Source organism: Oncorhynchus masou, chromosome 17 (genome assembly GCF_036934945.1).
Source record: "Oncorhynchus masou masou isolate Uvic2021 chromosome 17, UVic_Omas_1.1, whole genome shotgun sequence".
Classification (NCBI taxonomy): Eukaryota; Metazoa; Chordata; class Actinopteri; order Salmoniformes; family Salmonidae; genus Oncorhynchus; species Oncorhynchus masou.
In genome coordinates, this window is record NC_088228.1 from 41,828,567 (window position 1) to 41,856,156 (window position 27,590).

Consider the following 27,590-nt stretch of genomic DNA (forward strand, 5'->3'; position numbering starts at 1 on the left):
GATCAATACATCTCTAATTAACTTCAAATTGACGGCACCTGAACGTGCCGTCAGCAATCTCCCCTTATATAATGCTAGCACAAATGAGGGTGTTGTCAGGAATAGACATGAATCATCATGCGCAAGTCATTCCGGTCTCTGAAAACTCTCCCTTCTAAAAGCACGGTTTTCTGTGTCTTCCAATAACAGCCATGGTTACTTTTTTATAATTTGACACTATTTATAGAACATCGCATCCCGTTTTTAATTCAAAACACCTTGCAATTCATTTCTCACACCTTTAATTGATAATGGCTAACAAATGCAAAGGTTCACCACAGGCTTGGACGCATATGCATCCCAAACTGAAATGCCTCTACATAACCAACAGAAAAATACTTTTGCGTAAAGATAAGATCATTTCCACGTCAACTTAAGGTTTTATAAGTTACTCCATGTGGTTTTCTGCGTAAGTCATACTTCAGAAAATCGATCGTAAATCCGTTTTATAAACGAGGCCCCTAGTACTTGGTAAAGTTCATGATGCCGTTGACCTATTTTGCTTAGCTAAGCCTGGAGTTTGTTAAACAGTATCTCATATGGACTAATACGTTTGATTGTATCTTACTTAGGCCCATCACTCCATGAAGAGCATAGCCCATCACCAATACCTCACCAGCGAACTCGACAGTCATTCATTCCAGGAGTAGCCGATCCTTCTGTGCTTTGGTGTGCCATCTCCATGTGTCAAGCTGCACTGAATATAAAGAAAGCACACTGGCTTCTTGTTGTTTTGCAAATAAGAACAGTGGGAAAAGAACACACACAACTTTTTGACAGCACATTTTAAAATAAAATACATGATTTCTATACTAAATAAACAACTGTTCATTGCTCTGATCTCATAAAAACAAATATAGGAAGTACAAAATAGCATCAGTGACAAAACACACCAATGGGTGTATTCATTATTTTATCAAAGATGGTTTAGGCTGAAAGAGCATTTCTTGTTTAATTCCTTACCTAAATGAGGTATCCCCACAACTCCTAACATACACATATAGACAATTCAAAAACACATGGAAAGATAGTGCTGTACCTGTCTTAGAGTCTGGTCTACATCAGAAAAAGAAGGTGCAAATCAAGCCAACCACTTCAAGCCACAAGGGGAAGTAAAACGGCAGCACGTAAGCACTTAATAACACAAAATCATTACCAAAAAGGTACAATAAATACATGAGTCATGACTGCAGTTGTTTGTATCTAAAGATACATTTTCAGGTTGTAGTGAGTACATAATCATAGAAAAGAATGTCCTGGACCTACTCCTTTGATACGCTAGCTCATGTTCGTCTGTGTACTTTTACAGATAGACAAGGTAAAATCTTAGGAACAATTGAGAACAGTTGATTTCATAGCCTATAACCCTCAGTGGGTTAGTTTTTGAATGTTGCAGTGTTCCCTATAGGCTACTACATTAATGCTGGCAGTGCTTTCAACTGGGAAATGAGGCTTCTGAATCCTAACAACAACAACCATTATTGGTCTATGTTATGGAGAGAAAATACCATTGAAAAGTTCTAGCCCCATCCACTGTTGAGTACAGTACCAACGTCCTCATCTCCACAAGTGGACGAAACTTCCACGACGTTTTCCTCCAGAAGCCACGTCTCCTGGGTTTTCACCCGTCGCGGTGCTCTACATGGGCAGGGCTCAGTTGGAGCAGGGCCGTGCTGCGGAGCCTGCAGCGGAGGGCAGGGTGACCCGCTGCTCGTCCATGCGTTTGGCCTGGGACCTCGTGATGAGGCTGAAGAAGTCCTCGTCCGGGACGGTGGGGCCACGGGCCGGGGGAGGGGCGCAGCGCTGGTCATCCAGACGAGAACCCTGAGGGGAAGGAGGGTATAGCAGGTAAAAAAGTGGACGAAAAGGAAGACTTTTTCCCCCTTTCAATATAAAGTACTGAGATCGAGCACAACGTTTTGCTACATTGTGCTCTACTGAACACCACCCCAGTGAAAAGTTGAGTCTACCTGACATTTGACAAGCATGTCAAAGAAGTCATCGTCAGGCTCCGTGTTGCCTGCGTTAGACATCAGGTGGCTGAGGACAGCCTGGCTGCTGTGCCTGTTGAGCCGAAGGCCGGGCAAACTACCCCCAGCACCTCCACCTTCCTCTAACCGGCGACCCTGGGCACCTGGCCCAGAGCCCAGGCCTGCTACTGCCTCGGACACTGCTGGAGGAGAGGGAGAGAGGTCAGAGCGAGAGATCAAGGCGATCACAGAGAAATGTTGATGTGTGTGTACTCACATTTCCTCATGGCTCTGGGTGGAGAGTCAGAGGAGCTGGTACTGACTGACAGACGGCTCTTCTCTTGTATGGAACAGCGCTGGTCGTCCATCCGGTTACTCTGGAAACGACTTAGCAGGTCAAAGAAGCCCTCGTCCCCGAGCATGTCTGGACTGGCCCTCTGAGTGAGAGATACATATTTGAATCAGTGGAGGCTCCTCAGAGGAAGGGGAGAACCATCCTACTCGGTGAATTTCATAAAAAAATGCAAATAGAGAAACAAAAAATAAATGTATACAAGACTATACAAAATATATATTCACGCCACCAAATAACTGATTAAACACTGAATATAGTGAAGGTCTACAGTAGCCTCAACAGCGCCCTCTAGGGTAATACCATGGTGGAGGAGAGCTATTTTGAGTCTTCTAGCTACATAGACTTCAATACAAAACCTAGGAGGCTCATGGTTCTCACCCCCTTCCATAGACCTACACAGTCATTATGACGACCTATGGAGGACGTCCTCCAACCTATCAGAGCTCTTGCAGCATGAACTGACATGTCCATTCAATCAAAGGATCAGAGAATGAATCTAGTACCTAAAGGATAAAATTAAGGAGCTAAAATTAAGGAGAATCAGCAGAAAGAAAGAGAGCAAGCTACAGTTGAAGTCAGAAGTTTACACACACCTTAGCCAAATACATTTAAACTCAGTTTCACAATTCCTGACATTTAGTCCTAGTAAAAATTCCCTGTCTTAGGTCAGTTAGGATCACCACTTTATTTTAAGAATGTGAAACATTAATAATGGTGACAACGATGTAGGCTGTGTAGCAGTTAGCGGTTATGGTATGACGGTTCGGCTTGGAGAGGTTATTGCGCCTGGTCACAGACCAGTGGAGGCTGCTGAGGGGAGGACGGCTCGTGATAAAGGCTGGAGCGGAGTAACTGGAATGGTCTCAAACACATGGAAACCATGTGGCTGATGTATTTCATACCATTCCACTCCAGCCTTTATCAAGAGCCTGCCCTCCCAATTAAGGTGACGCCAACCTCCTGTGTCACAGACATTTTGTGTTTTACACTGAAGTCCACAAGCGAAGGGAAAAGGTGAGAGGAAAGCGTGTAGATGCGAGAAGGAATTATACAAAGAGCAAAGTGCTGTATGAGGCTGCTATGAAAATTAACTGTGTGCACGGGTGATCAGTATTCAGTATTGAATGCCAATGTCTGTCACCTTGATTACTCCAATTTGTCTCTCAACATGTGCACCTACATTATAAACTTTCATTTGTAGGCTGGGTTGTAGCAACCTCATGATGGGTACAGGGAACATTTCAGTACCTAAACCCATTGCTGTTACATTGAACTGGGTGAATGAAATATGAATGACTGTCGTCCAATATGCTGTAATAGAAATAAGACACGTAAAAATCAAGTGTCCTCCCTGATCTGAAAACGGCATCAACCACCACCGATTTCAATACTTTATTCCAATCCACAAGAGGTCACGTCAATCTCACGCTCTCTCTCTCGTGGGCACGCATGAATACACAGACACAAACCCATAGAAAAGCACACGCTAGGTGGATACCTGAAGCGCAGGTTTCCCTCTTACCTTCTGTGGTCCCTGTGCAGGGTTCTGGGAGGTGTTACTGGTGTCCTGCAGGACTTTACTGGAGCCCCCAGCCCTGGTCTTCTTCCCCCGCAGACGGCTGATGAAGAACAGCTTGGAGGAGCTCTTAGCCAGGGTGGGTTTAGACTGCTTGGTCAGGATGTCACTGGTCCAATTCTGAGCCTGGAGACAAGAGGGAGAGGACACACACGTCAAAAACCAGACTTTATACAAATCACATCTAACTCCGGCGTCAAAATACACATCAAACAGTTAAGAGTTGTTATAAAGACAAAACAGTACATTTTAAAAGGTGCCATGTGTAATTAATTTCACTCACTTCAGGTTAATAGTGCACTTTGAATTGCCACTAGGCCTAGGGAAGAGAAAGTCTCAGATTGCACATTTAAACCCAGTGACTTACATTGATTTTGTCGGGGGTGAGTTTCATGAGCTCCAGGTTGTCCATGCTGTTTCTCCGTGCCATCCGGGGCAGGTTGAGATCCTTGATAGGGTTCTCAAACAGGCTGGAGTTGTTGGTGCTGTAGCTCAGCCCCAGCACCATCTGCAGGTCTGACACGTTCATACGGGCCGTCAGCTCCCCGCTCCGGTCACCAGTCTGGAACACACACACACACACTTGGGATTGACCATGCTGCATTTTCAGATCAACTCCTCTTTCTTTGATCAGCCTCTTGAAGGCTGTGTCCTGAATTGCATATCTATAGGGGATAAGAGAGGTGGTACCTCTTTGGAGATCTCCAGGTGTTTCTCAGCAAAGTGCATGGCCTGGTCATGGTTTCCCAGGGCGGTGTGAGCGTTCCCTAAACTCCAGCACGCCCGGCCCTCACCAATCCGGTCGTTGAGGTCCTGTGCTATGATCAGGTGTTTGAGGTGGTAGTCTATGGCCCTCTCGTAGTCCTGGAGGAGTGTGTAGGTGTTGCCCAGACTGTAACAGGCCTGAGCCTCTACAGCCCGGTCTTTCAGCTGTCTGGCCAGCTGCAGAGTCCTCCTGACGACCACAATACAACCACATTAGATCCCTGGCTGTCATTCATAGTGACACACAAAGGCTACTCTGGTCCTGAAATTAAGTTCAGTATATGAATTCACACACACACTTATCGGTTTGCCCTCTTGACATTATAGTCCTCTGAGGTATAGCGGTTGCCATTTCTCTCCTGAAAACCCTACGGCCTCTTAACTGTGTGAAAACCTCCAGGGTCCAGACAGAAAGAAGAGTTGTTTTAACAGCTGGACTCCGACACAGAGGGAGTGAAAGTCATTGAGAGAAGATGAATGGCTGGGCTGGAGGTTTGGCTCACTTGTAATGCTCGGCTGCCACTTCAAATTCACCCAGGAATATATACGCGTTCCCCAGGTTGCAGTAGGCCCTTCTCTCTGCTGAGCGGTCGCCAAACTCCTTGGCAATCTGGAGGCGCTGGGAAAGGAAAACAAATGGATGAACACACACGGACACCGGGCCAGAAATGCACCCACCCGCCCCAACACCTTGGTACGGGACAGCCAGCCAGTGACTCTACCCACCCCAACACCTTGGTACGGGACAGCCAGCCAGCGACTCTACCCACCCCAACACCTTGGTACGGGACAGCCAGCGACTCTTCCCACCCCAACACCTTGGTACGGGACAGCCAGCCAGCGACTCTACCCACCCCAACACCTTGGTACGGGACAGCCAGCGACTCTTCCCACCCCAACACCTTGGTACGGGACAGCCAGCCAGCGACTCTACCCACCCCAACACCTTGGTACGGGACAGCCAGCGACTCTTCCCACCCCAACACCTTGGTACGGGACAGCCAGCCAGCGACTCTACCCACCCCAACACCTTGGTACGGGACAGCCAGCGACTCTTCCCACCCCAACACCTTGGTACGGGACAGCCAGCCAGCGACTCTACCCACCCCAACACCTTGGTACGGGACAGCCAGCGACTCTTCCCACCCCAACACCTTGGTACGGGACAGCCAGCCAGCGACTCTACCCACCCAACACCTTGGTATCGGAACAGCCAGTGACTCTTCCCACCCCAACACCTTGGTATCGGAACAGCCAGCCAGTGACTCTACCCACCCCAACACCTTGGTACGGGACAGCCAACCAGCGACTCTACCCACCCCAACACCTTGGTACGGGACAGCCAGCGACTCTTCCCCACCCCAACACCTTGGTACGGGACAGCCAGCCAGCGACTCTACCCACCCAACACCTTGGTATCGGAACAGCCAGTGACTCTTCCCACCCCAACACCTTGGTACGGGACAGCCAGCGACTCTACCCACCCCAACACCTTGGTACGGGACAGCCAGCGACTCTTCCCACCCCAACACCTTGGTATCGGAACAGCCAGTGACTCTTCCCACCCCAACACCTTGGTACGGGACAGCCAGCGACTCTACCCACCCCAACACCTTGGTACGGGACAGCCAGCGACTCTACCCACCCCAACACCTTGGTACGGGACAGCCAGCCAGCGACTCTACCCACCCAACACCTTGGTATCGGAACAGCCAGTGACTCTACCCACCCCAACACCTTGGTACGGGACAGCCAGCGACTCTACCCACCCCAACACCTTGGTACGGGACAGCCAACCAGCGACTCTAGTCTTCCATTATGTGGTGTTTACCTATAGTCTTTCTGTTGACTATACTGAGCCATACAGGACATTAGAATTAACTACAGAGAACCATTGAAAAAGGAAATCTGACAGAAGACTTAACTGGATTTAAATAAAACTTGCCTTTTGCAATGTTTACACAGTTGCTTTGTGTACAAGCTATTATTATCCAGTGAGTTTAACTGGTATTTCTACTATAGAATGCAAAACCACTATTCCATATTGTCATAGGATACAAATTGAGCGTTTTATATGCTACAACAGTGCAGTTTTTTATTGAATCGAGCAGTAAATGCCACGCTATAAACTTTGATAAGATTTTCATTACCTGTTCATGTGACGCCACTGCATTCTGGAAGTTTCCTAACAGGTAGTGTGTGTTGCCAAGGTTACCATATGTTCGGCCCTGGGCGGCCGGGTCTCCAAGCTCCTTCACTATGTATAAGTTTGCTCTGAATATAGACAAACCATTGAATGAATGATGGACAACAAAGTCAAGGTTTTGGAGTGGCCATCACAAAGCCCTGACCTCAATCCTATAGAAAATGTGGGCAGATCTGATAAAGCGTGTGCAAGCAAGGAGGCCTAAAAACCTGACTCAGTTACACCAGCTCTAACAGGAGGAATGGGCCACAATTCACCCAACTTATTGTGGGAAGCTTAGGGAAGGCTACCCGAAACGTTTGACCCAAGTTAAACAATTTAAAGGCAATGCTACCAAATACTATTTGAGTGTATGTAAACTTCTGACCCACTGAGAATGTGATGAAAGAAATAATATATATAAATAAAACCAGTCAAAAGTTTGAACACACTTACTGATTTAATGTTTTTTCTTAATTTTTACTATTTTCTACATTGTAGAATAATAGTGAAGACATCAAAACTATGAAATAACATATGGAATCATGTAGTGACTGAAAAAGTTCATATTTGTAAAGTAGCCACCCTTTGCCTTTGACAGTTTGCACACTCTTGGAATTCTCTCAACGAGCTTCATGAGGTAGTCACCTGGAATGCATTTCAATTAACAGGTGTGGCTTGTTATTTTTTTTTAAATTTCTTTCCTTCTTAATGCATTTGAGCCAATCAGTTGTGTTGTGAAAAGGTAGGGGTGGTATACAGAAGATAGGGCTATTTGGTAAAAGACCAGGTCCATATTATGGCAAGAACAGCTCAAATAAGCAACGAGAAACGACAGTCCATCATTACTTTAAGACATGAAGGTCAGTCAATCCTGAACATTTCAAGAACTTTGAAAGTTTTTTTTCAAGTGCAGTCGCAAAAACCATCACCAGCGCTATGATGAAACCGGCTCATGAGGTCCGCCACAGGAGAGGAAAACCCAGAGTTACCTCTGCTGCAGAGGAGAAGTTCATTAGAGTTACCAACCTCAGAAATCAGCAATTAACTGCACCTCAGAAAGCAGCCCAAATAAATGCATCAAAGTTCAAGTAACAGACACATCTCAACATCAACTGTTTAGAGGAGACTGTGTCAATCAGGCCTTCATGGTCAAATTGCTGCTAAGAAACCAAAGGACACCAATAAGAGACTTGCTTGAGTCAAGAAACAAAAGCAATTTACATTAGACTGGTGGAAATCTGTCCTTTGGTAAAACACAGCATTCTGCAGCGATACGTCTTCCCATCTGGTTTGCGCTTAGTGAGACTATCCTTAATTTTTCAACAGAACAATGACCCAAAACACACCTCCAGACTGTGTAAGGGGTTTTTGACCAAGGAGGGTGATGGAGTGCTGGAGCCTACAAAAATCACCTGACCTCAACCCAATTGAAATGGTTTGGGATGAGTTGGACCACAGAGTGAAGGAAAAGCAGCTAACAAATGTTCAGCATATGTGGGAACTCCTTCAAGACTGTTGGAAAAGCATTCCTCATGAAGCTGTCAAGGCAAAGGGAGGCTACTTTGAAGAATATAAAATCTATTTATTTGTTTAACAGTTTTTTTGGTTACTACATGGTTCCATATGTATTATTTCATCATTTCGACATCTTCACTATTTTTCTACAATGTAGAAAATAATAAATAAAGAAAAACCATTGAATGAGTAGGTCCAAACTTTTGACTGATACTGTATGTACATTTACTCTATGGTATCTGACTTACAAGATGCAAAATGTACCGAACACACATGAATGCAATGCTTGCAAACAAACACACCAACTTACTGGTAATATTCCGCTGCTTTCCTAAGTGCTGTAGTGACCTCCTCTGGGAACTCTCCTGGCTCCGCCCCGCTCCAGCAGATGCTCTTTCCTTTTGCATGATACACGTTCCCAAAGTTATACAGCGCCCTCGCCTGTCCTACCTAACAGATACCAAAAAACAAAACAGGGCCAATGTCAACTCCACAACAGGGAAAAAAAGCATTTAATACACCAGAATAAACAGCAAATTAGTTTCAGGAGGCCCAATAACCATCATCCATGAATCAATCTCACCTTGTCGTTCAGGTCCATGGCAATGTCTAAGTGCCTCTGACAGCAGACCACAGCCTCATCAAACCTACCCAACACCTTCAATGTGTTGCCTAGGTTACCGCTGGATTTGGCCTCTCCCATCTGGTCCCCGATGGTCCTGAGAATGGGATTTTATTCAAACAGAGAAACACACATGATCTTGACCAATAAAAGGTTCAATTAAACAAATGAAAAGGGTTATATCAGTCTTACCCATTAGATATTTCACCAATTTGTAAGTCGCTCTGGATAAGAGCGTCTGCTAAATGACTTAAATGTAAATGTAATGTGCCCTCCATCCTCCGTGTACATGTTTTTGATTGCAACCAACCACAGCGCACACAAATCACACGGGAGAGACAGCATACTGCCAAACTAGCAGTGTTTTTCTGTCATCACTCACCATGTGACTGACATGCACCTGTCCTATCAATAGATCAATATGAATCTAATAGCGATCATTCTAGCCGAGGAGGGCTAGACTGACTATTGGGACTACCAAATTGAAACGTTTAAACAAAAAGTAGCAGTTAGATTTTTCAAGTGGTCAAAATATATTTTGGTGGGACAAATCTAAAGAGAGGAAGTAGCAAGCAAACATTGATACATAACAGCTGCTAGTTGACTAAATTTACAGTCAGCAGTAAAGTAGTCTATATCTAAGATGTTTATCTAAGCGTGTCGCAAAAATCGTGGGCGTATTTATCAATATGACAGCCAGCGCATAGGGAAAACACTAGACATAGGAGTTGTGTGGTGAGGTCATGCTGATAAGAGGGGACAATGGCCTACTCTGAGAAACATCATGAATATGAGCCCTGGGTCATAGCTGTGTTCCTTCCTACCTGGTCACGGTGAGTTCCTTCCTACCTGGTCAAGGTGAGTTCCTTCCTACCTGGTCAAGGTGAGTTCCTTCCTACCTGGTCAAGGTGAGTTCCTTCCTACCTGGTCAAGGTGAGTTCCTTCCTACCTGGTCAAGGTGAGTTCCTTCCTACCTGGTCAAGGTGAGTTCCTTCCTACCTGGTCAAGGTGAGTTCCTTCCTACCTGGTCAAGGTGAGTTCCTTCCTACCTGGTCACAGTCTGTTCCTTCCTACCTGGTCACAGTCTGTTCCTTCCTACCTGGTCACAGTGTGTTCCTTCCTACCTGGTCAAGGTGTGTTCCTTCCTACCTGGTCAAGGTGTGTTCCTTCCTACCTGGTCAAGATGAGTTCCTTCCTACCTGGTCACAGTGTGTTCCTTCCTACCTGGTCACAGTCTGTTCCTTCCTACCTGGTCAAGGTGTGTTCCTTCCTACCTGGTCAAGGTGTGTTCCTTCCTACCTGGTCAAGGTGTGTTCCTTCCTACCTGGTCACAGTCTGTTCCTTCCTACCTGGTCACAGTGAGTTCCTTCCTACCTGGTCAAGGTGAGTTCCTTCCTACCTGGTCAAGGTGAGTTCCTTCCTACCTGGTCAAGGTGAGTTCCTTCCTACCTGGTCAAGGTGTGTTCCTTCCTACCTGGTCACAGTCTGTTCCTTCCTACCTGGTCACAGTCTGTTCCTTCCTACCTGGTCACAGTGTGTTCCTTCCTACCTGGTCAAGGTGAGTTCCTTCCTACCTGGTCAAGGTGAGTTCCTTCCTACCTGGTCAAGGTGAGTTCCTTCCTACCTGGTCAAGGTGTGTTCCTTCCTACCTGGTCACAGTGTGTTCCTTCCTACCTGGTCAAGGTGTGTTCCTTCCTACCTGGTCAAGGTGTGTTCCTTCCTACCTGGTCAAGGTGTGTTCCTTCCTACCTGGTCAAGGTGAGTTCCTTCCTACCTGGTCAAGGTGTGTTCCTTCCTACCTGGTCAAGGTGTGTTCCTTCCTACCTGGTCAAGGTGTGTTCCTTCCTACCTGGTCAAGGTGTGTTCCTTCCTACCTGGTCACAGTGTGTTCCTTCCTACCTGGTCACGGTGTGTTCCTTCCTACCTGGTCAAGGTGAGTTCCTTCCTACCTGGTCAAGGTGAGGTCGTGGTGGTGGAACTCCAACGCCTTGGCGTAGTCGTGCAGATGGAAGTATGCATTGCCCAGCTGGCTGTAAATGGCACTCAGCACCTGCAGGTCCTCTGTGCCAACCTGGATGGCTGTTTCGAAGAAGGACACTCCAGCGTGGTAGTCACCCACTTTACAGAGCCGCTCACCCTCCAGGGCCAGCTCCAGGCAGGATGCATCCATCCTACAAGAGGCAGCAGAAGGGCTTTAGGTAGAGGATAGGAACAGAGGTCTCTTGTTGATCCAAGATGCTCACTAGGCACAGACAGGAGAAGTTGTTTTGGACCAGAACATTCTCTTGCCCCTTCCACTAACACTCAAAAGAACTACAAGAGTATCTAGTCTTAACATTCCAAAGTGGCCACAGTTTGAATAAACTAGAAACCAAAAGTTAAAGATGGGTTTTCCCCATCTCAAAACCCAGGACTAGCATCCCTCTCACTCCATCAGACTGTGAATGTTTGTTTGGCTACTTCCTTCCACCTAAGAAAAACAGCCTTGGTTTATCAGTGGGTTTGTTATGGTAGGACGGATCTACGTGGTCTCTACAGTACAACAATACACAGATCTCTCCAACTGCTCTTCTGAAGACTAGGCTATTCAGTGGGCTTCAATGTTTCCAGAACATTCAGACAAATGTATTGTCTGCTGTGTAGAATGGGGATTGTGCAAGCTGGTGACGATTACATTTCTATCTGAAACGTTCTGGATGTTTGACCCTGAACATAGCCTACTCCTGGTCACTTTAACCCCAGATAGGGTCAGAGAGGAGTATCCACAAGGGATTATTCACAGGGACAGGTGGATTAAACAGATTAGTCACTTTCATGCAGCCTGGCTTTGATTGTTACGCCCTCGTTGACATCTTTGTGTTCTACAGCAAAAGCGCCCACCACTTTGTGGAAGAGGAGATGACCTGTGTTCATGCACGTTTTCGACTTCAGGTACTCTATTAAATCAAGTGCCCACCCAGTGTTTTTTGTTGAAAGCCCTCAAAAGAATATTGGCATTAGACATAGCCTACTAAAAGACATATTATGCATTATAAAACATTATATACAAACTGAACAGAAATATAAATGCAACATGTAAAGTGTTGGTCCCATTTTTCATGAGTTAAAATAAAAGATTGGAGTATTTCTGTCTGTAATAAATCCCTTCTGTGGGGAAAAACCCATTCTGATTGGCTGGGCCTGGGAGGGGGCACTCCCGCCAAGTATGTGAAATCCATATGTTATTAAAAACGACTGATTTTCATCTATGAACTGTAACTCAGTCAAAACTTGTCATTTTTGCATGTTTACATTCAGCAAAATATATCAACAGGTATGTTTACTGTATAGATTTGTTTTTGTTTTTTTACTTTAGTCATCTCCAATTACAGACTATAAAACAACGTTACATCTTGCAGACGAAATGACAATAAATTGTACTCCACATACTGGATTGAGGTTGCTTTGTTCATTTTAACACACTAAGACCCTACCTGAGTTTCTTTCTCCTTCACAACAGCATCACATGACACACATCTAAAGAGGCTTCCACTGGGTTGGTTTGAAAGAGGATTCCTGTGCAGCAACACACTGAACGGTCCAGAGCCTAAACTCATTACGGAGCCGGACACAGGCCTAGGTAGCCTATTCTTTTCAATGTCTCACTGAGCTACTTTCACCAAAGATGTTTTATCCACGCCCCACAAACTAGAATAACCCCTAAAGTCATCAACGAACCAAATCAATTCAAATCAAATCTTATGGTTAGCAGATGTTAACGCGAGTGTAGCGAAATGCTTGTGCTTCTCGTTCCGACAGTGCAGTAATATCTAACAAGTAATCTAATAAGTCCCCAACAACTACCTAATACACACAAATCGAAAAGGGGTGAATGAGAATATGTATATGGATGAACTCCGCAAATAAAAAATAAAAATGTCCTCTCACTGTCAACTCTGTTTATTTTCAGCAAACGTAACATGTGTAAATATTTGTATGAACATAAGATTCAGACAAACTGAACAAGTTCTACAGACATGTGGAATAATGCATCCCTGAACAAAGGGGGGGGGGTCAAAAATCAAGTAACAGTCAATGCAGCTGGTGGCCACACCAGTTACTAAGTACTGCAGTGTACCTCGTGGAATGCACCAGATTTGCGCCGTTTTTGCTGTGAGATGTTACCCCACTCTTCCACCAATTATAGGGGGGTGGGGTAGCCCTCACCCTCCAATCCAACAGGGCCCAGATGTGAGATTCGGGCTCGTCGCTGGCCATGGCAGAACTCTGACATTCCTGTCTTGCAGGAAATCGCACACAGAACGAGCAGTACGGCTGGTGGCATTGTCATGCTGGAGGGTCATGTCAGGATGAGCCTACAGAAAGGGTACCATACACCGCCCCAGAACATGACAGAACCTCCACCTCCAAAATCGATCCCACTCCAGAGTACAGGCCTCGGTGTAACGCTCATTCCTTCAACATTAAACGCGAATCCGACCATCACCCCCGGTGAGACAAAACCGCGACTCGTCAGTGAAGAGCACTTTTTGCCAGTCCTGTCTGGTCCAGCAATGGTGGGTTTGTGCCCAAAGGCGAAGTCGTTGCCGATGATGACCTGCCTGGTGAGGACCTGCCTTACAACAGGTCTACAAGCCCTCAGTCCAGCCTCTCTCAGCCTGTTACGGACAATCTGAGTACTGGTGGAGGGATTGTGTGTTCCGGTGTAACTCGGGCAGTTGTTGTTGCCATCCTGTACCTGTCCCGTAGGTGTGATGTTCGGATGTACCGATCCTGTGCAGGTGTTGTTACACGTGGTCTCCCACATGTCCATCCTGTCTCCCTGTAGCGCTGTCTTAGGCATCTCACAGCACAGACATTGCAATGTATTGCCCTGGCCACATCTGCAGTCCTCATGCCTCCTTGCAGCATGCCTAAGGCAGGTTCTTGCAGATGAGCAGGGATCCTGGGTATCTTTGTGTTTTTCAGAGTCCGTAGAAAGGCCTCTTTAGTTTCCTAAGTTTTCATAACTGACCTTAATTGCCTACCGTCTGTAAGCTGTTAGTGTCTTAACGACCGTTCCACAGGTGCATGTTCATTTATTGTTTACGGTTCATTGAACAAGCATTTACAATGAAGATCAGAAGTTATTTGAATTTTTACGAATTATCTTTGAAAGACAGGGTCCTTTCTTTTTTGCTGAGTTTACATGTGATATGAGTAAGATATGTAAACATGATTAAAGTGGCATTATTTAAAGTGGCGTTGTTTAAAGTGACTAGAGATCCATTTATTAAAGTGGCCATTGATTGGGTCTCAATTTAGGCAGCAGCCTCTTGAGTTAGTGATTGTTGTTTAGCAGTCTGATGGCCTTGAGATTGAAAAACAGCTTCTGTCTCTCGGTCCCAGCTTTGATCCACCTGTGCTGATCTCGCCTTCTGAATGGTAGCGGTGTGAACAGGCAGTAGCTCAGGGAGTTGTTGCCCTTGATGATCTTTTTGGCCTTCCTGTGACATTGGGTGATATTGGTGTCATGCAGGGCAGGTAGTTTGCCCACAGCGATGCGTTGTGCAGACCGCACCCCCTGGAGAGCCCTGAGGTGTAGGGCAGTGCAGTTGTCGTACCAGGCTGTGATACAGCCTGACAGAATGCTTTCGATTATGCATCTGTAAAAGTTTGTCAGGGTTTTGGGTGACAAGCCACATTTTTTTCAGCCTACTGAGGTTGAAGAGGCACTGTTGCGCCTTCACCAAAGGTGTGGGTGGACCATTTCAGTTTGTCTGTGATGTGTACTCAGAGGAACTTAACTTTCCACCTTCTCCACTGCTGTCTCTTGGATGTGGATAGGGAGGTGCTCCCTCATCTTTGCTTTGTTGACGGTGAGTGAGAGGTTGTTTTCCTGACACCACACTCCAAGTGCCCTCACCTCCTCCCTGTAGGCCGTCTCGTCGTTGTTGGTAATCAAGCCCACTACCGTTGTGTCATCTGCAAACTTCATGATTGATTTGGAGGTGTGCATGGCCACGCAGTCGTGGGTGGACAGGGAGTACAGGAGGGGGCTGAGCACGTACACTTGTGGGGCCCCAGTGTTGAGGGCAGCCAGTCAAAGTCCAGGACCCAATTGCACAGCGTGGGGTTGAGAACCAGGGCCTCCAGCTTGCTGACGAGCTTGGAGGGAACTATGGTGTTGAATGATGGAGGTGTAGTCAATGAACAACATTCTTACAAAGGTATTCCTCTTGTCCAGATGGGATAGGGCAGTGTGATGGCAATTGCGTTGTCCATGGACCTGTTGGGGCGTTATGCAAATTGGAGTGGGTCTAGGGTGGCAGGTAAGGTAGAGGTGATATGATCCTTAGCTAGCCTCTCAAAGCACTTCATGATGACAGAAGTAAGTGCGGTGGTCATTTAGTTCAGTTCTTTTTGCCTTCTTGGGTACAGGAACAATGGAAGCCATCTTGAAGCATGTGGGGCAACAGACTGGGATAGGGAGCGATTACGGATATATCCGTAAACACACCAGCCAGCTGGTCTGAACATGCTCTGAGGACACGTCTGGGCCAGCAGCCTTGCGAGGGTTAACACCTTGAAATGTTTTACTCACGTCGGCCACAGAGGGGGGGGGGGGGGCAGTCCTTGTTAGTGGGCCGCGAAGGTGGCACTGTATTATCCTCAAAGTGGGCAAAGAAGGTGTTTAGTTTGTCTGGAAGCATGATGGTGTCCGTGACGTGGCTGGTTCTTTTTCTTGTCTGATTTCCTGTAGACCTTGCCACATACGTCATATCTGAGCCGTTGAATTGCAACTCCACCTTGTCCCGGCATTTCACTTGTTTGATGGGGAGGAGGGATTTCGCTTGTTTGATTGGAGGGAACAACCACATTGGGAATATGGCTGAATATAAACAGACCTCTTTCTATGGTTAAATGTGGTGGTTAGCGCTTTCAGTTGTGTGAATGCCGCCATCCATCCACAGTTTCTGGTTAGGGTAGGTTTTAATAGTCACAGTGGGTACATCATCTCCAATGCACTTCTTTATAAACTCACTGAGTCAGCGTATAGGTTTATGTTGATCTCTGTGGCTAACCAGAACATATTCCAGTCCACGTGATCAAAACAATCTTGAAGCGTGGTTTCCGATTGGTCAGACCAGCGTTGAGTTGTTACCGTCACTGGTACGTCCTGTTTGAGTTTCTGCCTATAAGACGGCAGGAGCAAGATGGCGTCTTGATCGGATTTGCTGAAGGGAGGGCGGGGGAGGTCTTGGTGTGCATTGCAGAAGGTAGAGTAGCAGTGGGCGAGTGTATTACCCCTGTGCGTATTGCAATCAATATGCTGATAGAATTTAGGTAGTCTTGTTCTCAAATTTGCTTTGTTAAAATCCCCAGCTACAACAAATGCAGCCTCGGGATATATGGTTTCCAGTTTACATAGAGTCCTTCATTGGACATAGAGTCCAGTGAAGTTCCTTGAGGGACATCTTGGTGGCTGAACAGATTCTGACAACAAATCCCGAGAGAGCCATGTTTCCGTGAAACAGAGAATGTTACAATCTCCGAGGTCTCTCTGGAAGGCAACTCTTGCTCAAATGTTGTCTATCTTGTTGTCAAGAGACCATAAGTCGCCAATGTCCACTCGGGAGCGGTGGACGATGTGCTCTTCTACGGAGCCTGGCCAAGAGGCCACTCAGTCTGCGGCGCCGTTGTTTTAGGTTGGCTACTGGGATTAGATCCACTATCCTGGTTGGTGGTCCGAACAGAGGACTCGCTTCGGGAAAGTTGTATTCCTGGTTGTAATGTTGGTAAGTTGACGTTGCTCTTATATCCAATAGTTCTTCCCGTCTGTATGTAATAAGACTTGAGATTTCCTGGGGTAACAATGTACGAAATAATACCCCCCACCCCCCCCCAAAAAAAAAACTATAAATACTGCATCACTTCCTAAGAACTCGAAACGAGGCGACCAGCTGTCGGCGCCATCTTGCAGTAACCATTGTTTTTTTGTATGCCACACAATACGGTCAAGCAGTAAAGTCCATGATATTGCTACAGTATTAGCCTAACCCTAAACATAGAGGTTTAACATCTCAGCATTATCAGACAAGATCTCTCCCGCCTCTGGCCTTGTCACCTGGGATTACGACAGTTGGCCCGACAGTGATTAGAAAGGCCCTGCTTATAGAGCTGCTGGGCAGCATTAGAGAGCTTTGTTAAAGGTGTCTAGTCAGATTCAGGTGGCCGAGAGGTTTATTCAATTTAAAACGTACAAGGTTTGATTAGGAGTGAGATACATTCTTGCTTAATTCAACACTAAAATGTAAGCCTGCCATAATTGTCAATGCACAAATGCAATTTAATGGTTGACCAGAAAAATGCTTAAATTCTATACACAGGGATGAACATGGTTGAATATCCAACGATGGTGCCTTCTCCCAAACAAATGTCTTCCACTCCTTTCAAAGAAGTTGAATAAACCAATTTTAAAACTGCAAATACAAAGCAAATCATGAATGTTTGAGGGGATTGTTAAATAGATATATAAATCACAGTACCAGTCAAAAGTTAGGACACACCTACTCATTCAAGTGTTTTTATTTTTTTCTACATTGTAGAATAGTGAAGACATGAAATAACACATATGGAATCATGTAGTAACCAAAAGAAAGTGTTAAACAAGTCAAAGAATATATTTTAGATTCCTCAAAGTAGCCACTCTTTGCCTTGATGACAGCTTTGCACACTTTTGGCACTCTCTCAAGCAGCTTCATCTGGAACACTTTTCCAACAGTCTTGAAGGAGTTCCCAGATACGCTGAGCACTTGTTGGCTGCTTTTCCTTCCCTCTGCAGTCCAACTCATCCCAAACATCAATTGGGTTGAGGTCAGGTGATTGTGGAGGCCTTGATCAAATAGCCCTTACACAGCCTGGAGGTGTATGGAGTCATTGTTGTGTTGAAAGACAAATGATGTGCAAACCCGATGGGATGCTGTATCGCTGCAAAATGCTGTGGTAGCCATGCTGGCTTACAAAGACACGGCGGTTGGAACCAAAAATCTAAAATTTGGACTCATCTGTCCTTTTGGTCTAATTTCTACCGGTCAAATGGCCATTGCTCATGTTTCTTGGCCCTAGCAAATCTCTTGTTCCGATTGGTGTTCTTTAGTAGTGGATTCTTTGCATCAATTCAAGAGTGGTGTAAAAAGAACTCAATTGTCATACTTGAGTAAAAGTAAAGATACCTTCATAGAAAATGACTCAAGTCACCTAGTAAAATACTACTTGAATAAAAGTATTTGGTTTAAAAAAATACTTAAGTATCAAAAAGTAAATGGAATAGCTAAAATGTACTTAAGTATCAAAAGTATAATTAATTTCAAATTCCTTATATTAAGCAAACCAGAGAGCATAATTTTCTCTTTTTTATTGATGGATAGCAAGGGATGCAAACTGGTGAGGGCCCCAAAAAGTTGACACTTTTTTTTGCACTGAAACATGCAACAACAAAAAACCCTGCTAGGGAGAAATGTGGGTTTTAACTATTTAATCAAAGAATATGATCTACATGATCAGGCTCTGTATGTAAAATAAAAAGTGTTTCATGTGAACCTAACCCACACCTAAAAAATAGTTTTTTTTAAAAGCAATCCAATGTAAAGTCTAGGCAATATTTGTTGCCTAGACTTTACTGTAAATGACACTCAAGGCTTGAGGAAAAAAAAGCAATACACTGCATTGCAGTTAGCCATGACATCCTTCTAAGTATTGCACTTCGGGAAAAAACATCTAAAGAGAATGAAACAGGCATTCTATTTTTGCTCTATTATAATGTCCAATATAGTAGACATCGATCAAGTGCACATGGCTACATGCGTGCAAAAATAATGTTCACTGAGTAAAAATTGTAATAATCCCCCCTCATTCACACACACACGTGTTACTGTCAAGTTCAACAAGCAAAATCTTTGGGCTACACTGCACATTACTACAGTTGTACACTTTCTGCCTGTGGACATCTGTTCTACAATGTGCCAGCAGAGCAGGATACCATTGGTTGGCATAATTGATCTCTTACAGGCAGAGAGTACACATGGCAAACCCCTTTTAATGCACTGTATTGGAAAAGTGAGAAAGAGGAAGTGTGTGGTGTTCCTTTCACCATAGTGACAATTAGGCTTAAGCCAGGCCCAGCTACACTTGGTCGCTGAATGCACTTAAAACGTCTTATGGCTAGGCGTCCCGTCAGCAGGACACCTGTCAACAATTTCTGGTGAAATTCGAGGGCGCGCAAAATTCAAGTAAACAATCTGGAAAATTATGGTTATTAAACATCTAGGTACATACAAGTGTCTTATATCGGCTAAAAGCTTAAATTCTTGTTAATCTAACCGCATTGTCCAATTTACAATGGGCTTTACAGAGAGCATGACAAACATATTTTCAACCAGATGGCTTCATAAAATCACAAATAGCAATTAAAGAATCACTTACTTTTTGAAAATCTTCCTCTGATTTGGAATCCAAAGTGTCCCAGCTACAACATACATGGTCCTTTTGTTAGATAAAATCCTTCTTTATATCCCAAAAAGTCTTCAGTTGGCGCCATCGATTTGAGTTCAACATGCAGACAAAGGAATCCAAAAAGCTACCGCTAAAGTTTGTTAAAATAAGTCAAACTACATGTCAATTCAATCCTCAGGTACCCTAAAATGAAATTAAACTATAATATTTCATACAGAAAGAAGTATGTTCAATAGAAAAGTAAAATTAGCAAGTGTGCGTCCTCTTCGTCGCCGATTTCCAACTCCCTGTACCAAAACAAAACATTCGTACTTGCTTTGTAAGAAACAAGCTTGAAACCTTAAAACAAAGAGTGTTGACATCTAGTTGAAGCCATAGGAATTGCAATCTGGGAGCTGGAATTGCATAGGACCCATAGCTTGGAAGAGCATGGGATTTAAAAAAAAATATATATATATATAATATATGTGACTATAACACAATTGATATGGTAGGAGACAATCCAATGAAAAACTAATATATATATATATATATATATATATATATATATATTTCTACAAACTTCAAAGTGTTTTCTATACAATGGTACCAATTATATGCATATTTCTATCAAATACTACCATGCATATCCTGGCTTCTGGGCCTGAGTAACAGGCAGTTTACTTTGGGCACGTCAGTCAGGCGGACCCTAGCCCTAACAAGATTATTATCACGCAACGCCTCATTTTCACCCAATTCTCTCGTTCTGAAAATTAACCACATACCTTAGAGGGAAAACATTAGTTCACAGATAGTAGTTCGTTCGTTAGCTAGTTAACATTTCACACAGATTGCGTTAGTTGCCAGGGTCCAGTAAGCATTATAACTTGAACGGCAAGGAGTCGTATTCCAGTTAATACTATAGCGAATTGGTTAGGTTACTAACATTAGCTAATGTTAAAAGATCAGATATCTAACGTTAGCTGTCTGACTTTACTAACCAGCTCATTTTCACACCTTTAACTAAATTATTTGATCAATTAAGTTGGCCAGTGTTGCTCAACATTTCTGGCTAACTAATGGAGAATTCAATTCGCCAGCAAGATACTTAATGCTAACAATACTTTTCTCCCTACCTCAAACTTTCCAAATGCCAGTTGTTTTTCGGTTACAGCTCATTAAGTACGCTTCATCACCTTACCACTCCGTCTCGGTTGTCAGGCTTCTCACCTACCTCTTCTTTATCGTCCAGGGGACGTGCTGCTGTAACTGACAAACTGTAACTGACAAACTGCCTTTCTACTCTGCCGTACCAAACGCGCATCACTCGTAGTAGTGAACCAACCCGCACCCCATACTTTTCTCATCGGATCTACACGAATCACGTAGGTCACCTATTTTGGATTCAAAACAGTGAATTTCGCCGAAAGGTGGCTAGTTTGCATCCCTGTCCAACACTCAGACATAATTTATAAACAAAGCATGTGTTTAGTGAATCCACCAGATCAGAGGCAGTTGGGATGACCAGGGATGTTCTCTTGATAAGTGTGTGAATTAGACCATGTTCCTGTCAAAATGTAACAAGTAGTTTTACGTGTCAGGGAAAATGTATGGAGTAAAAAGTACATTATTTTCTTCAGGAATGTAGTGAAGTAAAAATTGGCAAAAATTTAAAAGTACATATACCCCAGTACTTTAAAAAAAAATTACTTAGGTACTTTACACCACTGCAATTCAACCATGAAGGCCTGATTCACGAGGTCTCCTCTGAACAGTTGATGTTGAGATGTGTCCGTTACTTTCACTCTGTGAAGCATTTATTTGTGCTGCAATTTGGAGGTGCAGTTAACTCTAATGAACTTATCCTCTGCAGCAGAGATAACTCTGGGTCTTCCTTTCCTGTGGCGGTCCTCATGAGAGCCAGTTTCATCATAGCGCTTGAGGGTTTTTGCGACTGCACTTGAAGAAACTTTTAAAGTTATTGAAATGTTCCGTATTGACTGACCTTCATGTCTTAAAGTAATGATGGACTGTCGTTTCTCTTTGCTTATTTGAGCTGTTCTAGCCATAATATGGACTTGGTAAATAGTCTGGGTAGCCATTTGACTAGATGTTCAGGCATCTTACGGCTTAGGGGTGGTCTACACCCCTACCTTGTCTCTACCCCCATCTTGTCACAACAACTGATTGGCTCAAACCCATTAAGGAAAGAAAGAAATTTCACAAATTAACAAGGCACACCTGTTAATTGAAATGCATTCTAGGTGACTACCTCATGAAGCTGGTTGAGATAATGCCAAGAGTGTGCAAAGCTGTCATCAAGGCAAAGGGTGGCTACTTTGAAGAATCTCAAATATATTTAAGATTTGTTTAACAATTTGTTTGGTTACTACATGATTCCATGTGTTATTTCATAGTTTTGATGTCTTCACTATTAGAAAAATAAAGAAAAACCCTTGAATGAGTAGGTGTCCAAACTTTTGACTGGCTCTGTAATATTTAGTTTTCAATATAAATGTAAAACGAAAAGAGCCAGCTGTAAAGCATTAGCTTTAAAAACAGACATTTCCATGGGAAAATGGTTTACAACTGCAGGAAATTAGCATTTTTGTCTCTGCGTCCAAGAGGGCCTCTAAAACCACACCCTTGGCCACAGCTACTACCCCAATCCCCTTTAACAACTTCAGTTAAATGGAAGGGGAAATCTAGCCCAGCAATTCACACCTGAAAGCTACATGGGAAAGCTGATCTCATCCCATGCGACAAACTTGAGACACCAGTATGAGATCTAGGCCACTTGGTCTATTGTGTACATGTATAAAATCCTACACATCAGTTATGTTCAACACTTTTTTTCACTAGTATGAAGGAAAGTTTAAAGCACCCGTTCTAGGCCGTACATGAAACAAAATGTTGACCAAAGATTGAGAGAGTAGTGTATGGGGGTATGAGTAGGTTCATGCCTACCTGTAGCGGACATGATAGGACTGGTCCTCATCAACAGTGCTAACCAAAGAGCCAATGGAATCCATTGAATATTTATAAGTGGGACGATCTCAGTTTAAATCCCAAAAATTGTGATGAAAAAACAAAAAGTGAAAAACATTGATGGTCCAGGAGAACTAGTCCTACAATTCCCCTTGTGCTCGCCTTTGAATCCTCTTAAGCTGACACGTAGCTCCAGGAATGACAGAGAGAGATCTTCAGACAGTGTTGTCAGTCAGGCTACAGTTTGAGCTTGGCTTGGAAGTGCCAGCACAGCTCTCCCCAGCAGCCCTCTGTGAAGAGAACACAAGATGCTGTGTGTAAAGCCTCCTGCTGACCACACGACGCTACAGCAACACCCACTAAACAGCGTGCACAAGAAAGGCAGGTGGGGGTGTGAGAGAGGAGTGGATAGGCAATGGATGGGTTCAGTGGCAGCCAAACCACACACAAGCTGTCAATCACTGACTCAACCATGAGTGCCCGGAGGTGTGCTTGGCTCTACCGGAGGGTGAGTGTGAGGATACAGCTAGGCAAGCAGAGAAGGATTTTCACCAATCACAACAGATACATTTAATGCTTTATGTAAATCATTGGTAAGCAAAATAGAACATGTATCCACCACAGCAAAGGTAATTGTAGATGGATTGAAATCATATTATTTAGTGAGAAATAGGGAAAGTAGCCTGGCCGCAGACTCAAAACAAGACCTGTACAGTGAAGACGTGTGTGGAAATTCCATTGTAAGTACAGTGATAAGTCTAGTAGGTAAGGTACAGCACCAGAGCCAGACCAACTGCCACCTCCTTCCCACATGCAATCCCACGGTCAAGTAGGCCCCCTCTTTACCTATGCACACATTTTAGTAGTAAACAGGTTTTCCCAATCTCAATTTAGGCTACTACTACACATCAAGAGCAAGATCATTACAAATGTAAAGGACAGACCGTATTCAAATGTATGCTGCAGGTGCATATTAAATTATGCATTTTTAAATGGTTTATTTATTGGTGGATAATAGAGGGATATTCTGATAGTAGATTAGCAAAAAATAGTATCACAGCAGCTTGTAACCAAATGACATTCACAAAGATTATTGAAAGACTTGAGCCAGTCATCACTTTCTTAACCCAGGAGTAATCAACTTTCAACCTGGTTGGGGATGGTCCACCATAAACCTCCCCTTTGTTGATCTGCTCGTTGGATACAGCTTAATAAAACCAATGCATCATTATATTTTGAAGCCAAATTGAAAAGACCTCAGTGGTCACATGAAGATCAGAGGTCACAGAGAGCAGAAGGGCATTGAATTCACTCCAGAAAACCACCGCCCTCAGTTTAACCCCACACCACTAAAACCCCGGCAGGCAGCAGAGCAGACATGAGAAAGACTTGCACCCCTCAGCCAAGAAGGATAGGAGGTTATAGCAACAACTGATCAGTAACAACCTCTTACATTAACTCTTCTGGAAACAACTATATGTTAATAAGGCTGATGCACACAAATATCATGTAATTAGATGGAATTATATAGTTCCAAGCCTTCCCTTTCATTAGGGATTGAGGCTTGCACAGATGCCTCCTGGTGTATGCAGAATTTACACAAGTGATGTCGGCATGGAAATGGGTTTGGCAGCTTGACATTAGATCGCTTTTGATTACAGTGAGTAACATAACTTTGGGGTACTTGTGAGCTCTCTCTTTAACTGTGTTAGGGCCTAGCCTACATGATGACCTGCAGAAAGTGTTTGTGAGTTCTCTTCGTGGACAACCTAGATTCAGGGACCGGCTGGCAGCCATCCATGCCACAGAGCAGAACTGTAACCAAAAAGCGCTTGTTGTCACATCAGGGGGAGGCCAGAATCTGACAGCCACGCCAAGATGGAGGTTATTTCAGCACAGTTTTATATTTCACTCCACAATCCCATATCGTAGCCACAATGAGTATACAGAAAACCTAATTTTGGGAACGTTGTAGACAGCTTATCTTTGGAGCAACTATTTGTAGCAAGTTTATCATTGCATCTATTTGGGGCAGTTGTATAAATCAATGATCCCCAAATCTTGGAGAACAAAGCTATGAGAACTAGGTCAGCTCTGCTCTGTTGTTTAGCGGCCAGGTTAATGTGAACTACTTTAATCCAAAGTGGAGCCTGCTTGTGTTTCGGGAATCTGTTCCCAAACTACATACAATACATGCTCGTTCATATGCTTATGCATGAGGCCTTTTCCAGTAGTGTGCGCCAAATGGAAAAGGGAGATACCTAGTCAGTCGTCCAACTGAATGTATTCAACGGAAATGTGTCTTCCGCATTTAGCCAAACCCATCTGAATCAGAGAGGTGCGGGGGGCTGCCATATCGACATCCACGTCGTCGGAGCCCGGGGAACAGTGGATTAACTGCCTTGCTCAGGGGAAGAATGACAGATTTTTACCTTGTCAGCTCGGGGATTCAATCCAGCAACCTTCCTCTTACTGGCCCAACGCTCTGAACCTGCCACACCTGGTGACAAAGCTGCACTCTGTATGAAGTAGTGGTTAAAAGGACAAGTGATCTACTAATACAGCGCAGCTGCGGTAACAAAAGCAGTCATTTGAAAGGCCAGCTTCACCGGAAGCTCCCACATCACACACTGGACTGTCACCATGACCTCATCTTTAATGTACTCACAGGGTGATCTATTGTGTCTTTGTGTCCACATCCTCTTATTAGCCAAGCAAACACAGAAACACCAAAGCAGCATAATGCCTGATAGCAGGGATACAGCCAGCAAGGATACAGCCAGCAAATCACCATCAAAACAAAAGGGACCGATCTAGAAAGAGAAACACTCCTCACCTGAAATTATTCAGTGCTGGGATTGGGACTATGAGCAACCTGGTAAAAAAAAAAAGATAGTGACATTGCTAGATTATTTTCAATAGTTGAATATTCTTTGAGTTGTACTGGTTTCTTTCAGGCATAGATCTTGCTAGCCTAGTGTCCTAATTCATTTCCAAAATGAGATTAAGTCATACCATGATTTCCCAGTCAAAATAATTTCCATTGCACTTTCACAGTAACTCATTTAGTAAACTGTGGGTGTTTTACAGTAACTCATTTAGTAAACTGTGGGTGTTTTACAGTAACTCATTTAGTAAACTGTAGTTGTTTTACAGTAACTCATTTAGTAAACTGTAGTTGTTTTACAGTAACTCATTTAGTAAACTGTAGTTGTTTTACAGTAACTCATTTAGTAAACTGTAGTTGTTTTACAGTAACTCATTTAGTAAACTGTAGGTGTTTTACAGTAACTCATTTAGTAAACTGTAGGTGTTTTACAGTAACTCATTTAGTAAACTGTAGGTGTTTTACAGTAACTCATTTAGTAAACTGTAGGTGTTTTACAGTAACTCATTTAGTAAACTGTAGTTGTTTTACAGTAACTCATTTAGTAAACTGTAGTTGTTTTACAGTAACTCATTTAGTAAACTGTAGTTGTTTTACAGTAACTCATTTAGTAAACTGTGGGTGTTTTACAGTAACTCATTTAGTAAACTGTGGGTGTTTTACAGTAACTCATTTAGTAAACTGTGGGTGTTTTACAGTAACTCATTTAGTAAACTGTAGTTGTTTTACAGTAACTCATTTAGTAAACTGTAGTTGTTTTACAGTAACTAATTTAGTAAACTGTAGGTGTTTTACAGTAACTCATTTAGTAAACTGTAGTTGTTTTACAGTAACTCATTTAGTAAACTGTAGTTGTTTTACAGTAACTAATTTAGTAAACTGTAGTTGTTTTACAGTAACTAATTTAGTAAACTGTAGTTGTTTTACAGTAACTCATTTAGTAAACTGTAGTTGTTTTACAGTAACTCATTTAGTAAACTGTGGGTGTTTTACAGTAACTAATTTAGTAAACTGTGGGTGTTTTACAGTAACTCATTTAGTAAACTGTGGGTGTTTTACAGTAACTCATTTAGTAAACTGTAGTTGTTTTACAGTAACTCATTTAGTAAACTGTAGTTGTTTTACAGTAACTCATTTAGTAAACTGTAGTTGTTTTACAGTAACTAATTTAGTAAACTGTGGGTGTTTTGTACACGAGACATACGGGCAATTCCATGATAACAGAATGATGCTGAGAATGATTTAAAAAGTCATGTCAAACAAAAAAAAACTGTTGCAAACCATGTAACTATGCACATTTACATTTAAGTCATTTAGCAGACGCTCTTATCCAGAGCGACTTACAAAGACTACTTTTAGCAATTTCCACTTAGAATTTTACAAAAACACATTTACCCGAAGAACAGTGCAGATGCAAAGTTTGGTAACAGAATGACAGAACAAACCGCACAACCCGTCATTCTGTTACCAAACTTTGCATACGTAAAAAAAATACATAATAATCAGATTAACTGAAATTGGAGCCTTATCACTTTTCACTGGATTTGCAAATAATGACATAGGAAATATTTATTTTGACTAACATAAGGCGTTCCCCAAATGGTGAACTCGGTTCTTTTGAAAACTTCAGTCACCATCTGACAGATGATCAGCAAATCAAGTGAGAAAGCCACCAACTGTTAACGTTAACAAGCCAGTTCTAACCATATTGCAAGCTACAACCAAAACCATAGCAATATTTTGTATTTACCTTATAACTAAAAGGGCTACACAACCAGAGAACCTTTACAACCTGTTAGCAAGCTAGCTAACGTTACTGTAATTAGCTAACTGGGTAGGCTAGCAGTCCACTTACTTTAGGCGTTCCAGTTCGAACAATGGTTTTACTCCCCTTTTCAATACTTCGACGGTAAATAAAAATTCAGTTTTATTCTACAACAACAAAACCGAACTTCTTAGCTATAAATTCGGCACTTTGCTAACCTAGCTAGTAATAAAGTTTTAGCTAGCTGGCTAACTTGGATGAGTGGGTGGGGAACTTAGCTACGGTTACTCTGTGTTGTCGGTTCAGTAGCCAATCAGCGGAGCAGATTCAAAGGTAGCCACGCCCCAAATAACCGTCTCTTGGCGGTACAGCCATCACTCCGGACCAATGACATTTGAATAATGAACGTGTCCACTGTACGATGAGTCATTCATGTCATCTTCATGC

At 43.5% G+C, this 27,590-nt stretch overlaps 1 protein-coding gene across 4 annotated transcripts; it reads right to left on the minus strand.

Annotated features, from left to right (window-relative positions):
- Positions 1-972: 972 nt before the first annotated feature.
- LOC135559061 (G-protein-signaling modulator 2-like) lies at positions 973-27,421 on the minus strand. Of its 4 annotated transcripts, none has more exons than XM_064993411.1 (14): positions 27,234-27,421; positions 25,328-25,366; positions 22,471-22,781; positions 10,980-11,201; positions 8,992-9,127; positions 8,719-8,858; positions 6,856-6,979; positions 5,209-5,324; positions 4,631-4,895; positions 4,308-4,502; positions 3,887-4,066; positions 2,287-2,446; positions 2,010-2,209; positions 973-1,863 (listed from the first exon to the last, which is right to left on the minus strand). In XM_064993411.1, exons 3-14 carry the CDS (start codon positions 22,533-22,535, stop codon positions 1,693-1,695), a joined length of 1,974 nt encoding a protein of 657 aa, XP_064849483.1. In that variant the 5' UTR covers positions 22,536-22,781; positions 25,328-25,366; positions 27,234-27,421; the 3' UTR covers positions 973-1,692. The 4 variants fall into 4 exon arrangements, with proteins under 4 accessions (XP_064849483.1, XP_064849480.1, XP_064849481.1 ...); XM_064993408.1 differs by having other exon boundaries at positions 2,010-2,212; XM_064993409.1 differs by lacking the exon at positions 25,328-25,366 and having other exon boundaries at positions 2,010-2,212.
- Between the last annotated feature and the right edge of the window lie 169 nt (positions 27,422-27,590).

Coding starts and splice junctions, on each gene's coding strand:
- LOC135559061 (XM_064993409.1), bottom strand. CDS start 22,535: ATGGATTCCATTGGCTCTTTGGTTAGCACTGTTGATGAGGACCAGTCC. Junction 11,202..22,470: donor TCCTATCATGTCCGCTACAG/GTAGGCATGAAC, acceptor TGCCTCTTGTAG/GATGGATGCATCCTGCCTGG. Junction 4,896..5,208: donor GTGGCAGCCGAGCATTACAA/GTGAGCCAAACC, acceptor TGTGGTCGTCAG/GAGGACTCTGCAGCTGGCCA.